Below are 16,948 nucleotides of genomic sequence, written 5' to 3'. Positions count from 1 at the left end.
TTTTTCCTTTCATTTCCTCAAGAAACGACTGTCCTGTGCATGTGTTTTATTCAAGCAGGAAAATTAAATGTAATTAAATTCCATTGTTACTCAAGCAGGAAAACTTACTGTATGCGTTGAGATGTACATTAAAATGTTTTTTTTTAATTTAAAGAAACAAAGAGTCATGATGCATGATACTAGCTAGCTTGCAGCTGTAAGAATATATACTTTGGCAAACTAGCACAGTAGGATCGAGAATCTAACAGTAATTAAGCTTTATTCATTGCTCCAACACCAAGCAAAGAGCCATATGCGCTAGCTAGCTCTTTACTGAAAGCACATGTACCCTTGACATTATTCATTGCTGCTCGCTGGCTATAGCTAGACACTGTAGCTTTTCATTACTGATAGCTGCTTGCTTGATTAATTTTCCCATCTCCATTTATATTCGGCCCATTCCTTGTAGCTAGCTTGCCCTCTCGCTCCTTGGAGGAAACTACACCAGCATCATTGGTTTTTGATATATATATTAATATTATCGACCAGCCCGGATCCATATATGTAGCATCTAGTCGATCGGTAATGTAAGTATATACTAATCAACATTCGATCTTCTTATTAATTGCTAATGTTAATTGATATATGCATGGCATGGTTGTATGCACTCTTATGTTTGATTATTGTTGTATGCATTTGTGGCAGCAAGTTGAGGTATCCTTCTGGGCCTTCAATTCGCGCGCGGATCATATATTTATATATAGTTCGTTATGCCATACAGAGAGGAGGTAACTTTCTATTTCTACGTGCATATGCATTATGATATATAAATCTTTTACAGATTGTAGAATACAAGTTAAATTTTATTATTAGCTAGTGAGCTTAGCGTAGGAAATTATTTATACATATATACATTGAACTGTTTGCTATGTGTGTAGATATCCACTTATGAATATGAATATAGATGCCGAATTTTTATCCATTATCTTAAAACAAGATCTAACTGCTACTCAGATCTAATCAGTGGCGGATCCACCATGGGGTCTCTGGAGTCTTGAGACCCCACTACCTGTATTGTAACCATGGGAGACCTCATGAAGACCCCACTAAAATTTTCTATCGTACATCTATTAGAAGAGGGGGCTATAATTTTGTATAGTTTGTTAAGACCCTCCTGTTAATCTTTCCTGTATTCGCCCCTAGGTCTAATAGCTTACCCTAAGACATATCACAAAACTTATATATCGTCGATTGATCTGATGCGAAATTTCGGTCCACTGACCGGTGTGAATTAAAGCCATTAGTACCTTTTCTTTCCTCCCTATTCTGCGAGATCTTTTACGGTGTTTACGAGATATGTAGAGGTACTAAGAGGTGGTGCAATGTAAACCATTGATTAAAAGAGGGGTAAGGTATGTAATAAAAAATTGTGTAATTGATGGTAGTGAGGTAATTAACTAGTAAAATAATGGTAGTTTTATTTGATATGAATACCTTTCTTGACTGAACAGGTACTTATCCATATAAAAAAAAGAGAATCAGTATGTATTGATCTAGAAAGAAACAATTTCCTTTCTTCTCTCTTGCCTCCGTTTATCTTCTAGGGTTTGATCTAGCTAGTTGGAGAACGAAGTCAATGGCAGCTAGCAGATCGCAGTCATCGGTGGAGAGACAAGGGCATGAAATTGAAACTAAGCAAATGCATGGGATGACCTCTCTTTACGTGGTTACATAGTTGATTAGTAATTTACGTAGTTAACAACTTCCTCATAATATTGCATACAGGGGCACCTGGATCAGGATATCCTATATCTTACTCTATTGAGTAAATTGCATCGCCGGTACACAAATTTGTTAGGTGGGTGCAATCTAGTGCACGAACTTATAAAATGCTTATTTTGGTGCATGAATTGTCTGGTGCGTGCGGAGGAAGGCAAAAAGGATACTACATGGCCAATCTTATTGATTTAGGGGATAAATTTGGGAATGTTGCTATTAGACATACACCTCTTCACTAAAAAATAGAATATGATACAGTGATAGTAGAAAAAGATTAAAAAAACCGAGCAATGATATAAATGTTAGAAATATATGAAATTCATCATTCCAGGATGAACGATAAAGTGGCGAACAAATTTATAAATATTGAATATCTTATGCACATTCACTACACGTATGCACGTCACATCCTAGTTAACACCAGCTTCATAAAATTAACATTGCTAAGTTATTTTGGTCCTCATTCGTACAAACTAGACAAGTTTGTGTACTGAAACGAGCATTTTACAAGTTTATGTACTAAATTGCACCTACCTAACAAGTTTGTGTACCACCAATACAATTTACTCTATTCTAAATATATAAGTCCTATAATCATAGAGATGGTCAATTTTGAATGGCACGCAATTCGTGGTATCCACGCATGCATGCACAATAAATGGACGTGCAATTAGGAGGTGATTTCCATTTTGCCTGCGTGAGACATTACAAAATAAGTTTTTTAAAGGAAAAATAAGCTTTTTAATTTCGACACTTCCAAGCAAAATGTCATCGGGGAGACAACATGCAGAAATCATGTAAATATAGTGTACTGAGGGCGAATTACATATGAACCTACTAACCACTGATATTTTACCAAGGTTAATTCTTTGCAATGGCATGTAAATATCAAAATAACAGGCTAATATTCGATCATATTTTAACCGATTGTATTCTTAGAAACAAAATGTAAATCCACAAAATATGATCGTATTCAATCATTTTTTACCAGCCGATTATGTTCCTAGGAAATAATGTAGATCTTAAAAAAGATATAAAATAATGTAACATAGGATTGCCATACGCATTGGAGATGAGGCAATGATTTTTACCTTACCTTTTTTGAATGCGAACACCGTAAAAGGCCTCCTATTCTGCTGGTGTAGATGTAGAAGAAGTAGCAATGTGGTCTTGAGCCAGGCAGTGATGTAGATGGGATGTAGCTGACGGATGCAAATCCACTGCTGTACTGCACCTGCAGTATGTGTCACTGACATGTGGGTCCCACCTATTCCAAGCCCACATGTCAGTGGCACTTACTGCACATGTATTACAGGAGAGGATCCCAACTCGTAGCGGACCTATCACGAACCTCTTAGCTGCCCAAAGCTGAAGGAGCAGAGGGCAGTCAGTGATGATCGATCCCGCATCGGTCTTCGTGCAGGCATCACACAGGCCACGGTAAGTGGCTGCTAGCACTGCAGATTCGCAGCTCCACTGTGGCACGCTGCCTGGCTCAACATCCGTGATGGCCTTTGTGTAGTGGATCAATTCCTTGTCTACAGTGTGGCCTGCAGTGCCCTCCACTTGCTCATTACCCGAATCTTCCCTCTCCATTTTATCAACGATTATACCGACTCTCCCCCTTGTCCGCCACGCCTGCATGGCCTATACCAGCTCTGTTTGATTTCTCTCACTTTCCATCGATGTTCCAACAGAATCCTCCACATGGCTTGGATCCTCAACATCTTCTATTTCCATTGCAACTCTGCTATCATTTTCATGCACCGACACAAAAATAACAAGGGGTCATGACCATTCAAAAGCCATCTCCACATACCGTCTCTAGGTGACAATGCTATTCATCAATATTAGTTCCCAGAAATAGCCTTCTATTGCACGACTCACTATGATAGATACGGACATTGCGTTGATTTCTGGGTCGACCCTGAATCCTCGCAGCAACCAACTATAAATTGACTGAAAGGTTCTCTCAGCAGGCCGATGTCATGCTAAAATCCGACAGATCATTACCATCGGACCAAATCTAAGATTGCCTTGACCGTGAACTAATTGAAATATGACCTTGACATTTTTACCGATGAAAAAAAGTTGGGTTAACTAAATTCAAATCATACTAACCAGATCTAATGTCGCATTCATGAATTTGTACTATGTCCCAAGTCTCATTCTAGAAATATGTAGAGTGCCCTAGGTCTCAAATTCTACAAATATGGTGTGTGCTCTAGATCTTGTTTCCCTGGAATGCTCTAGATTTCGTTCCACTACAAATATGATATGTGCTACGAATACTACAATGGTACACAAATTTATGAAACAGTATGAAAGAATGTATTTACCTATGGTGCAGCCAGCAAATCGGCAGGGCTTTGCCGCTTCCCTTCCGCTCTCCGTCACCCCCCTTTCCTATCTCTTTTTTCTGGATTTTGAGTGATCATAATGAAAATTCAGGGAGAGGGAGGAGGTTTTATACCCCGGGTCCTTAAAAATGGCCCTCCGTAAGGACAGTAAGGAGTCCGCTTGCAAAAAAGCCAGGCCGCTCTCGCTGCCCTTTTGTAGGCGGCCCCCTGCCGGTAAAAAATACGATATGGGAGGACGGCAAGGAGGACGCTTGCAAAAAAGCCAGGCTGACCTTGCCGCCCTTTTGCTGGCGGCCCCCCGCCCGTAAAAAACGCACTCGAGGAGGGCGGAAAGGCGCCGCCTGCAAAAATGCGCTCTCTCGACGGCAGGCTGTTAGGCGGGGGCCAACGACCGTATGTCACGTCAGAAAAATCGCCCTATGGGAGAGATATTTTAGAAAAAACGCCCTCCCTAAGGGCATTGGGTGACTAGTTCTGTAAACTTTTCAAACAAAAAATATTTTAATGAATAAAATTAAAAATAAAAAAAGAAAAAGGAAAGGATGCGTGAGTGAAAAGTAAATATTGAGAATTACCAGGAATTTGTTGTGTTTGGAATTTGAAGATTCTGAGTTTGGATTTGAATTCAAACGTAATATTTGAACTGAATATATTAAAGGGATTCAAAGGGGAGGAACTCAAGGGGAATTGATTGAATTTGATATAATAAATGAGGAGAAATTTATGAAAGGTGTTGGAGGGAACATCCAAATTGCAAAATTTGAATTTCGGAATTTAAAATTGGAGAGAAATTTTTGGGTTTGCGATCGGGATTTTCGGTGGCAGGGGAGGGATTTTTGGATCATCTGGCACTTAGTCCTTAATTTACACTCAAAGAACCGAGATTTTTGCAAATACTCCCTCCGTCCTAAAATATAGAGAGTTTTAGAGTTGGACACGATTATTAAGAAAGTATGTAGAATTAATAGGAAGGTGTTGTGATTGGTTGAGAAGTGGAGGTAGGTGGGAAAAGTGAATGGTGGAGGGTTATGATTGGCTGGGAAGGGAATGTTGGTGGATAAGTTGTTATATTTTGGGACAAATCCTAAGTGCTAAAAGTTGTTATATTTTAGGACGGAGAGAGAAGGGTTTTTATTTAAACTAAGATGATAGCCCGCGCATTCGTGCGGGCATGCATGTTAGTTTGTTCAGAAAATAGTTCTAATAATATAAACTGAAATTAAAGTAAGTTCTTGTTATATTTAACTGTGTGTTCATTGTATCTTTGTTTTTTTTTAAGAAATCTCGATAAAGTTTTATTGGCAATAATTTTTTTTTACCACCCTGTCAATCATCTTTTTAATTGATTCATATATATTCAATTTGTTATGCATATGAATCAATAATGATAAGTTCTTTAAAAAATATTTGTTTTATTTTGAATTTAGTGATTGAGTGATTATAATTTCGAATTTGTTTTCAAATCAAATTATTGTTTTATTCTAGATTTTCTTTTTAAGTATTTTAAATTGTACTTAATCCCGTATCGTGTTATATTTGGACTCATCTTTTAATAGTTATTTTGTTATTCCAAATTTTAGATGTTTATAACTTATACTTTTATGGACGGTTGATATTTTACATTCTACATGGAATCTTGTTATGCATTTTGTATAGTTTTAATGGGTTTTCTAATTTTTTGAATGTGTATTTTAATTAAATTGCTTTTTTTTCTGAATTTAGTTATGAACTCCTCAGCGATAGAAATGAAGTTGTTTTCTAGTCCTCGTGGAAGATGTGGAACATCTCCCTCTGGCCCTAATCTCAGTCCTTTGTCCTTCACCTAATCATCTAGTGTGCTATTAGCCTCAGCAAGTCATGGAAAGTCGATGCTAGCGCTTCCATCGGTGTCCACCTCGCTAAGGTTGTGTTCTTCCCCCTCCTTTCCCAACTTCGCTCCCTCGTTTTTCATGCGCACGTTTTCCAAACAACTAAACGGTGCTTTTTCTAAAAGTTTTCTATATAAAAATTGCTTTTAAAAAAGCATATTAATCCATTTTGTAAAAAAAATAATTAATACTCCCTCCATCCCATAATATAAGGCACCCACGCATTTCAAGATTCCACATTCAAAACATTTTGACCAATATTTAGTACAATATGAATTGAATTTTACTTGCTAAAAATTATATCATTGAATTCACATTTGAATTTACTTTCATATGATTATAATTTTGTTACTACAAACCTTATAGTATGTGAGAAATTATAAGATAAACATTAGTTTTAGAGACCGTGTCAAGTTTGACCATGCCTTATATTATGGGATGGAGGGAGTACTTAATTAATAATGCTCTAATGTAATGAGCTGCTTCGTTTTACGTGTGGGGGAGAGATTAGCTCCCAAACCCATCTAATGAACACAACCTAATAATATCTTGCAGCTCCACCTCTGTTGAGTTCAGGCCCAGAGTATACATTATGGTTCCAAGCTCTTTGGTGGTGATTGAATCTGGAATTCAGACTCAAATATTTGTAGTTAGAACAGCTACATTATCTAAATTTTATATAGTAAATATGGGTAAATGGATCTTGAATTATGTATTTAATTATAAATAACACGACAAGATGCAAATAAATTGAGAAAAAGTGCATGTATCTTTGAGAGTCATGATCATTTAACTACCTGATTATTATTATTTATGTATTATGTGTTAGTTAGAAAATAGGAAATGTTGGCTCGGAAATAGGAGAGTACAGTGGGATCTCTGAGGAGAGTTGGAGGGTTGAGGGACTACGTACTTACGTGTGTGCCCACATACGGTGGGGTTGGGGGTACTGGATTTTTTTAGAGATCTAATGGTTAAAATTAGTGAATCCACCTATTTAAAAGAATATCAATGGTTATATTTTTTTCTTTTTTATCAAAACTTTTAGGATTTTTTTTCTAATTTATTAGATTGTCACATGGCGTCTTAAGAACATTTGTAAAACGCCACATGACAGTTTGAGAGCGTTTGTAGGGAGTTCAGTTAACTTTTAGTATATAATAGATGTTTAATGGATTTTCAGTATATAATATATAGATAGATGTGTAAAGAATGTAATACAGTAAACTTTCTTCAAACATTGTAGACGTTTATGATGATGCAGTCTACGTTTGCAAAGTTAGAATTGTTTATTTCTAATAATTAATGTTATTTCAATTATCCTCCGAAATTATAAAAGGGAAAGGAGAGAAATATGGACGTGATTAGGGTGAGCGGTTTCACACATACATACATACATACTTCATATGTATAGACTTATGGGAGAGGTGGGGCCGTTGTATGCGGTAAGATTAATCTAGTCCAAGGGTTTATAATATCGGACCCACTAATTGAATTGAATATTTGAAGGGTCAAATATTTTGCTTTTTAAATTTTTTTTTATTTATTAGAGCGCCACGTGGTAGCTTAGGAGTATTTGTAGGGATGCCACGTGGCAACTTAGGACCGATTTAAGTGGACATTGATGGATAAATGTTTTTGTTAAAAATAATCTAAAATAATGGGTACACAATATAATATAATGCTGTAAACTTTATTTTCAAATATTGTAGAGCTAATTTATTTATGTCTACTTGTAGAGATTTATATGCTGTATATTCTATATTTGTGAAGTAATTTTTATTCAAAATTTATTATCACTAATAATAATAATTTTCATTACTACTACTACTACTACTATTATTATTATTATTATTATTATCTCAATTATATACCCAAAAAAAGAAAGAATAGTTACGTACCTGGAAAAAAAAAGAAAGTTTATGTACGTACACTCCTTTAACGGAACGCATGCAAGCAGTACCGTACCTTCAATGGATCGGATCAACACAAGGTCCTTGAATGGAAGCCAGCAATACGTACCTAGATATAGAACGGAACAGAGGAGCAGTTTTGAGATAAATCTAATCTAACGGTTTATAATATTGGATCACCGATTTAAGTGAAAATTGAGGGATAGATGTTTTGCTTTTTTCTCAGATTTTCTAGAATTTTCTCTAATTTATTAGAGCGCCGCATGACGGCTTGAGAGCGTTTTGAGGAAGCTCAATGGACTTTTAGTATATAATAACTAGAAAGGTAGCCTGCGCATATGCGCGGGTACCTTCTTATATAATGTGAATAAAATTTTATTATGAATATTTATGTGTGGGTGGTTTCTAAACTAAAATTAAACTTTTTTTTGTGTGCTTTGAATGCTGGTTATATTTTATAGTTACCCTTGCAATAGATAAATTCTAAAATAAAATTATTTGAGATCATACGATTTTGAATTGATGAGAAAATATTGTGTCGAAACAATAGAGGTGGTTCCTATAAGAAAATTTTGGGTATCTTAATTCGCTGGAAGAATATCTTACAACCCCAAAAGAAATCCAATAATATAATTTTTATTGTATTTTAAAATTTTATATATATTTTCATTCTAATAGTCCTTGTAAAATGTTTGAATATTTCTATTAAGTACGGGTTTTCAATCCGGCAACATTTGTTCAATTTTCAATTTATTTTATATGTCCATTTTTATTTTTTTTCTTTTGGATATTTTCATTTTATGAATCATCCTCGAAATGATTTGATCTTCGCAATTTGGGATGAAAATATAAGTGCATATAACCTGGCAATGGGTAAAGGCATACGTCCTAAATTTTCTCTCTTGAAATATTGAAGTAATGGTCATAGTGTATTTAGCGAATCATCGCTAAAGTGGATTATCTTGTACTAAAAAATACATGTTTCTAGATTGTTCTATGTCGAGACTTTACAACATACTGTAGCAAGTTTAACAAAAAATATAACAAAATGGACATGGTCTTCAATTCATATACGGAACTGTCTTGATTTATTGCTAAGACCACTTCAAGGTTGTTCCGCTGTTAAGATTCCTAGGTCCAACCCACATGTTTATCGGTGTGGTTAACCACACCTTTATTTTCAACCTGTTGTCTATGTTGCTAGATGAATACGTGCTATGATTAGTGACTTCATAGATCATACGTGTAATTCGGATGCTATGATCATCTTTCTTAAAAATATTTATTTATCTCCTAAAATGATCATTTTAAAAGTATCAAGGTCAATTTGTATAGGTACGTAGCACTCATATGCATGTTAAGAAATTAATTAAGTTGGTATAAAGTTGTTAGATGCCTAACAGGATATAAGTAATAGATGGAGGTCCATTTGTGTTTATTTCCCATATAGATAATTTTAATTTTAATTGTCAAGGAGATAAAAAAAGAGAGAAAATAATGGCACACGCTGTACATGGGTAGGGAAGGAGGGAGGTTTGGTATGTTTTCTTAAATGATTAATCAAAAAACCTAAAATAATGTGTCGGATGTTTATGTCGAAACCGATGGTCGGATGTTTTGTTTTCTAGTATTAGGAATTTCTCTGATTTAAGAGAACGATGTAACATCTTAAGAGTATTTATAAAATGTGTAATAGACTTTCAACACCACATGCCGCAAAGAAGGAGGGAGGGAAGGAGGTTTAGGGTGTTCTTTTAAAAAAATAGATCCAATGACCTAAAATAATGTGTCCATCGATTTATGTCAAATCCGATGGTTTGATTTTTTTTCCAAAATTTCTAAGATTTTTCACTAATTTAAGAACATCATATAGCAGCTTATAAGCATTAATAAGATGTTTAATGGATTTTAACACCGCACGACGGTAGGGAGGGAGGGAGAGAGGTTTGGTTTTTTTATTAAAAAAACTAACAAATCGATAGTCGTGCTTTGTTTTTTTAAGATTTTATAGTATTTTCTTTAATTTAATAGCACCATGTAGCATCTTAGAAGCATTCATAGGATGTTTAGAGTGACGGAGCGAGAGCTGATAGACATAGAGTAAATTCCCTGTGTACCCCCTGAAAACTCACTCAATCCCTTTCATACCCCTGAAATTTACCCGATCCCTTCTATGCCCCTGAAATTTCAGTTTGATCCCTTCCATGCCCCTACCGTTACATTTTCCATTATTTCACTGTTACGTTTGGTTGCAAATGTCCTTTTTGCCCTTGATGCTTTAGGTTTAAATGTAAGCTTCAAAAACAATTGAAAATTTTGTTTGATTGCACAGCATGTGCATTTTATAAAACTAATGAGACTAAATAATTAGTGCAGAAAATTTTGACATAAATTTTGAAAATAAAATAAATGTAGTAAATTAAAATTTTTATTTGAAATTTTAATAGGATAATAGATTTTTTTTTATCGGGAGCATTTATAAAAAAAATGTTGTGAACATTGGTAGTCCTATCTTTATTTGAATGCTCCTCATTTTTATGACTTTTTTATAAAAAAAATAAATATGTATTTTTTATTTTATTATCTAAAAATATTTTTTGGGATAAATAATGCATTGAACAACAAACTCATAAGTATAATAGTCTCATGCGAGAAGCTTTTATATTTTTAATAATGTAATTCATGAATTTCTTTGTTCATCCAAGGTTAAAATGGTCATTTTTATAGAAAATAGATGGTCAACTAACGGTCAACTGATGGGAGGGGTATGCAAGGGATCAAAATCAAATTTTGGAGGTATACAAGGAAGTAAGAAAAATTCAGGGGTATAGAAAGGATTAGGTAAAATTTCAGGGGTATACAAGGGATTTTCTCATAGACATAATAGGTGGAGGTCTTTTTTAATGATGGTTTTTTAATGTAAAAATAATTTTGATTTTAGTTCCTCATGAAGATAGTTCGTTGATACGTACGTGATGGGGAGGTTTTGGATGTGTGCTTTTAAAAAAATGATCTAACCTTATAAAATAAAATAATGGATCCACCGATTTAAATAAAAATCGATGGATGAATTAGAGTGCCACCTAGTAACCTAGGAGCGTTTGTAAGGTGCCACTTGGCGGCCTAGGAGTATTTGTAGGATGTTTAATGAACTTTTAGTATATAATAGTTTATTTTAAAAAATATTCTAAGATTTTTTTTAATTTAAGTATGTCATATAGTATCTTAGAGGTGTTTATAAAACATTTAATGGATTTTAGCATTGCACGGGTGTGAAGGGGAGGGAGAGAGGTTTGGGAATTTTTTTATCAAAAAATCTAACGACCTAAATCCAACAATTTAAGTAGAAATCGATGGTCGATTGCTTTGTATTTTTTAAAAATTTTTTTAGTACTTTCATTATTTTAATAGCATTATGTAGCGATTTAGGAGCATTCGTAGGATCTTTAAAGTGACGGAGAGAGAACTGCTAGACCTAGTATTGGTCTATTTGTGTTTTTTTCCTGTAAAAGTAATTTTAATTTTAGTTTCTCATCAAATAGAAAATAACAAAGTAAGAACAGAAGAAGTACGTACAGTACATACGTACGTTCCACTGTTACGTACGTTTGTACGTCTGTTCCGTCGGTTGTGTTTGTTCCGTCGGTTGGTCCCGGGTTTTTCTTTTTTTTTTTTACAAAATACTCCCTCTATCTACATATCATCCATTTCAATATGCTACTATTTATTCCTCGTAAACAAGCGATTCATTAATATTTATATTTTTCGATGCCCATGTAGCCAATCTTGTGTGGAAGAATGGAGAGTCACTCATTAAATCCGAAAAAGTTATTAAGATGATAGGTGGTTGGATTGGAATATGCCTATTAAAAATAAATTTTTCAGATTTGGAAATATGCCTATCAAAAGTAGATGGAGGGAGTAGATCTAACCATCCAAAATAATGGGTCCACCAATTTAAATAAAAATAGATGGTCGAATTTTTCTTATTTATTAAGGTGCCATTTGGCGACTCGAGAGCGTTTATAGAGTGCCACTTGGCGGTTTGAGAGCGTTTATAGGAAGTTTAATGAAATTTTAGTATATAATAGATAATAGATAGATAGGTAGATAGATAGATAGTTTTTAGCGGTTTGAAAAATCGGTGCGTTACATATAGGGACCCGAGTTGAATGTCACCGACAGAGTACAGATGTTTTGCTTTTTATAGCGATATCTAAGTTTTTCTTTTGTCTCCGTGGCCTAAGAATGAAGTTATTTACCAAATTATTGCAGAAAATATACCCGATCAATGTCAGTGAAGCAGTAAGGGTAATAACATCTTATTTAGTGGACACAAGAGATGATGCAAACACGGACATCTACTTGGATGGATGGGATGGGCTGGCTACTTCTGAAGTGCTTAGAGCTACAGCGCAAGACCCTCCGCCTGATCTCAAGAGCAAGTTTAGCAAGATCATCCACATTGATTGGTCAAGATGGAAAAGTCGGAGAGCACTACAGAGGACAATTGCAGAAGAACTTATGCTTCCTCAATGGGTAATGGCTATTTTTAATAGACAAGACGAGGAGGAGGATTTCTGTGGGGTGGATGAAATCTCTAGACTTGAGATAGAAGCCGTGGGGACGGAGATCCACCAAGCCCTACAACAGCACAGATGCTTAGTGCTTTTCCATAATGGGAGCAACAAAATAATTGACCTACACGATTTTGGCATTCCACAACTTACAACATGTCGATGGCTTGCATTGGGTTGTAAAATATTATGGACATTTCGAGGGAGGCTTAGGTTAAGTGGGAATCTTGAGGTAGGAGGTGAACATCTCAAGTTGTATTGTGATCAATGGGTTTCTCGTCTACATCTTGAGAGACTTCTACAGGAGGAGACCAGAGAGATTGCCCCTGGCATCACCCAGGAAACAGCTACCAATTGCTGCCTGTATTTGTTGATGTTGCATTCTGCGGGTAGCAAAATCATCGACTTCAACTGGACCACCCATGCTTCCAACTACTGGGTCTGCGATGGGATTATACAAGGAGGGGGCGATCCAGACCAAGCATGGAAACATGCTGCAGCTTTGCATCGAGAGATATGGCTGGATGACTACACATCTAATGCAATACTGACCAACTTTTTTGAATATGCTTTCAATAGTACTCTGTCAAGGCGATGGATGTTTGTTGCTGACAGCACGGCAAAGCCGGTCCGGTGGTTCTTTGTTATTCCTGGCGATGCAAGTGAAAAGGGAAGTGTACCTACAGATCAGTCAACATCATTTTTCATGGCAAATATTACCACCATTCCAATTGACATGTTTCATCAGGCGAGCAAGCTTCATGTGCTGAAACTATGCAGGTGTGCATTCAGCTTTTCTGAACCTCCATTCTATTTTTGTCAGAGCTTAAGGTTCCTTGGATTAGATACTTGCAAGGACATCATTGAAGCACAATCAGGGGAAGGGGAGATGCAAGAGCAAGACACACCAACCAAGAACCAAGCACATGAGGAACAAGCAGGGGAGAAACAAGAAAGAGAAACGACGACCATGGAATTTTTTCAGAAGCTATGGGTGTTGGACATATGCAGCACAGATTGGACTATACCTAAAAATGCACTAGATGAAATGGGTAAGAACATCAGGGAGGTAAATATAAGGAATGGAAGGGTTTGGGGCAGCAACAGTCTTGCATGGAGAAGACTGGGTCGCAATCTTCACAAGCTTCGCGTAATTGAGCCTATCAGCAATTGGGAGACAGGGCAGAAGGATGAATTCATGGGCATGGCGAAGTTGGAGTTGCTTGACTTGACTGGAAACCAAGACATACAAGTTTTGCCCAACTTATCAGGGCCTATTAATCTCAAGACTCTTGTACTAGATGGTTGTGTTGGGTTGGAGAAGATTGGCCCTCAAGGACTCCTTCCCCCGTCAGTTGAATCGTTCAATTTCGATGTAGGGTCAGACACAAGCTGCAAGATTTTAAAGATATCTTTACAAGGTTGTAAGCATTTGGAGCATTTCAAGTTGCGTGGAACATTTCCAGTCCTTGAGGAGCTGGATCTATCACGCACATCAATCAAGAAGCTTGATCTCAGTGTTGTTGACGTGCCAAAACTGGAGTGTGTCTTTCTAATGGGCTGCAAACAGATGCGTGCAGTACTATGGTGGCCAACCCATAGGAATCTGAAGGTGCTACGCATTGACACTATCCATGGGAGTTCTTCTTCTTGTTGTTGTTTACCCCCCTGTATCGACCACCAGATGAAGTATGATGCCATTGTTATCACAGGAGATGCCAGGTTTATTCAGTCCCTATGTCTGCAACCTGCTTTACAATCAATCGAGAAGCGGTTCTATTTAAATCTGCACAAACTAGCAAGTTCATGTAGCATTAACAAAGATAAAGGTCGAAGCAGCATCAAGAAGAACAAGATAGGGATTGTAGATCATCAGTACTGCTACTACGAACAAGAAGCAGTAGCTGGGGGGGCCCTAATGGTGAGTACTAGTAGTATCAATGCGTCATTGACTGAGGGGCTTGCTGCTGCTCATGACCACGATACTATGCTACCATGGTCACAACCACTGGATCGCCATGTTGAGATTGGGCAAGGAGTTAGTGTCACTAACGTGGAGAGCCCAGGCGGGATCAGAGATATTTATACACTGCTAACTGGACATACTGATTCCCTCCATGTGCATGATAACTCTTCCATAACCTCTTCGGTTATTCCCAAATTACCCGAGTCAGCCAGGAAGCTAACTGTTTGGGAATTAGAAAGTTGTTGTATCCAGAGATGCCCCAAGCTGCAAGCCGTCTTTGCATCTTTCGGTAGTGGATGCCATCAGTTATTTGAGAGGCTAGAGACCATTTTGGTGGATCATCTCCTCAGAGCCACCTGCATCTGGAGCAAAGGAATCATTTATAAATCTAGGGACAACTTAAGATATTTAAAGAGCGTACATGTCTGCTTCTGCCCGAGGCTCAAGTTTGTGCTCCCCCTATCAGAATACACTCAAATGTTAAGCCTGGAGATCCTGCATGTCATCTCCTGCGGTGATCTCAGGCACATCTTTCCCGACGAGGATGACCTGCCGGAGTGGAGACGGCAAAAATTAGTCCATTATTTCCCATCGCTGAAGCGCATCTACCTGCATGACCTCCCCAGCCTAGAGCAGGTATGCGAGTCGAAGATGTGCGCACCAGCACTCGAGACCATCACCATGAGGGGTTGCAAGAGCATCCGCCACCTCCCGGCCCTCATCGACCATCCCCTCCCCCTGCGCCCCGTTGTCAACTGTGAGAAGGATGTGTGGGATAGCTTGGAGTGGGACGGCCTCGACGCTGGTATCTACCCATCCCTTCTCTACCACCCCTCCTACCGGCGTCACCTAGCCCACCACCCATCTCTCTTCGACCCGCGTCACCCGGCCTATTACAGGACCAAGTTGCCCAGGGGCTCCCTCCTCTTCTAAATTCTGATCCTCGCTAGCTCCATGCAGCCAAGGTATATATATATTTTTTAGATAATGCAAATGGTTTACATCTTCGATTTCTATCATAAGACACATAGCCCATGGTCAAGGCACATATACATAACGCTCCTATTCATTAGTTGCACCATTAATTATTTTGTCTAATTTCTGCTCCACACTGTATATGTATATATAGTACGCACTATATATGTCTTACGAATTAAATCACCTTTGAATAATATCTCACTAATTAATTAGATTAAATAATTACTAGATGATTGGGCCGGCAAATTACTATCCAAATCTTAATTTCCTGTTCCATGCATTATTTTTGCTACAAGCTAGTATGACTACTCATGTACGTCTGCGTAATCTAACCTGCAGGTAAGCAAGCCAACATTTGCTGCTATCTACACGTACGTTCTGCTGCGTGCTGCTTAATTAATTAATTAAAACCGTGAATGGATTTCAAGCTGTATATGATCTGATTCGATCATGTGAGATTACTGCTCCTTGTTTGTGTGTTTGCAAACAAGCGATTCATTCATCTGATCGAGTGAGACTACTATGCTTGCCGTTTGTGTGGTACGTATATGTTTTCCAAAAAGAGATTGATCTCAAGAAGAAGAAGAATAATTAAACCGCTGTTTGTTTACGTGTGTATAATTTATTTGTGTGCAAGAAAACTAATATCAACATTTTGTGTGTGCTGTGTGCTTGCATCAAGAGTTGTGGATGATGAGTTTGATTTCGTTTGCTTTTATGCGTGGAATAAGAGGGCCTATGGCTGTTTGTGTTTGTGTGTCACAGCCACATGTACAGTACCCTCGCGTTAATGTTAATTGATTGCTCAAGGACACAAGAATTGGATTTGATTTGTGTGTAATAGAACTCAATAAATGAGTGCTTGGTTCTAAATTGGTTTTTCTTGCTTGCAACTGTGTTTCTTCTTCTGATGAGGGATGACTGCAAGGGAAAACAAAGTTTCTTTTTACCACAAAGTTAACAAGATGAAATTCCATGATTTCAAGGATGAGAAGCTGGCCGGAAAGTTTCTTTATACCATAAACTCATTTTTATTAATTTTTCTGTATGGGAAAATTATCTCTCCTCTTGCTCCGGCCGGCATTTTTGCCTGACCACCCCTTGTATCTTTCCACGTTGTCATCTCACTCAACAGTCAGCCGATCACGCTCGCTCGCTCTCTCTCTCTCTCTCTCTCTCTCTTGTTAATTAACTTCCTCGTCTTTCTGTTGCAATGCACAATTAACGGTGGACTTGCTAGTAAGTAGAGATAGAGGTGGACAAGAGATGAGGATGTGTAGATTTCCGCCTAATTATTAGAGCCGTATACGTACGAACCTGGACAAATCAAAAGCCATGTGAACCTTAGTTCATGTTCAAAGATGACATACTAGCTAGCTATTCAATATGTATGATAATGTTTGATTAGTCCACATGGTTAATTAATTAGTGGAGAAACCACGGAGAAGCGAATGAATTTCTCAAAGCGATGCAAATGCAAAGCATGTTGAGCGTTACTAGTGAAGTGGAGTAGCTTTTAATAGTTGAC

General features: G+C 37.2%; 1 protein-coding gene across 1 annotated transcript; it reads left to right on the top strand.

Moving 5' to 3' along the window:
- The first annotated feature begins 401 nt into the window (after positions 1-401).
- Positions 402-15,019, top strand: LOC127770113 (uncharacterized). Its single transcript, XM_052295789.1, has 4 exons — positions 402-566; positions 685-767; positions 12,175-14,731; positions 14,967-15,019. Exons 2-4 carry the CDS (start codon positions 750-752, stop codon positions 15,017-15,019), a joined length of 2,628 nt encoding a protein of 875 aa, XP_052151749.1. The 5' UTR covers positions 402-566; positions 685-749.
- Positions 15,020-16,948: the final 1,929 nt, after the last annotated feature.

This window comes from Oryza glaberrima, chromosome 4, assembly GCF_000147395.1.
Source record: "Oryza glaberrima chromosome 4, OglaRS2, whole genome shotgun sequence".
NCBI lineage: Eukaryota > Viridiplantae > Streptophyta > Magnoliopsida > Poales > Poaceae > Oryza > Oryza glaberrima.
The sequence above is the reverse complement of the archived record's forward strand: the minus strand, read 5'-3'. Positions and strand labels throughout refer to the sequence as shown.

What these genes read in the sequence shown, in the direction of transcription:
- LOC127770113 (XM_052295789.1), top strand. An exon ending in AGCCGTCTTTGCATCTTTCG is followed by an intron (nt 14,732 to 14,966) that starts GTAGTGGATGCC and finishes CGGTGATCTCAG; the next exon opens with GCACATCTTTCCCGACGAGG.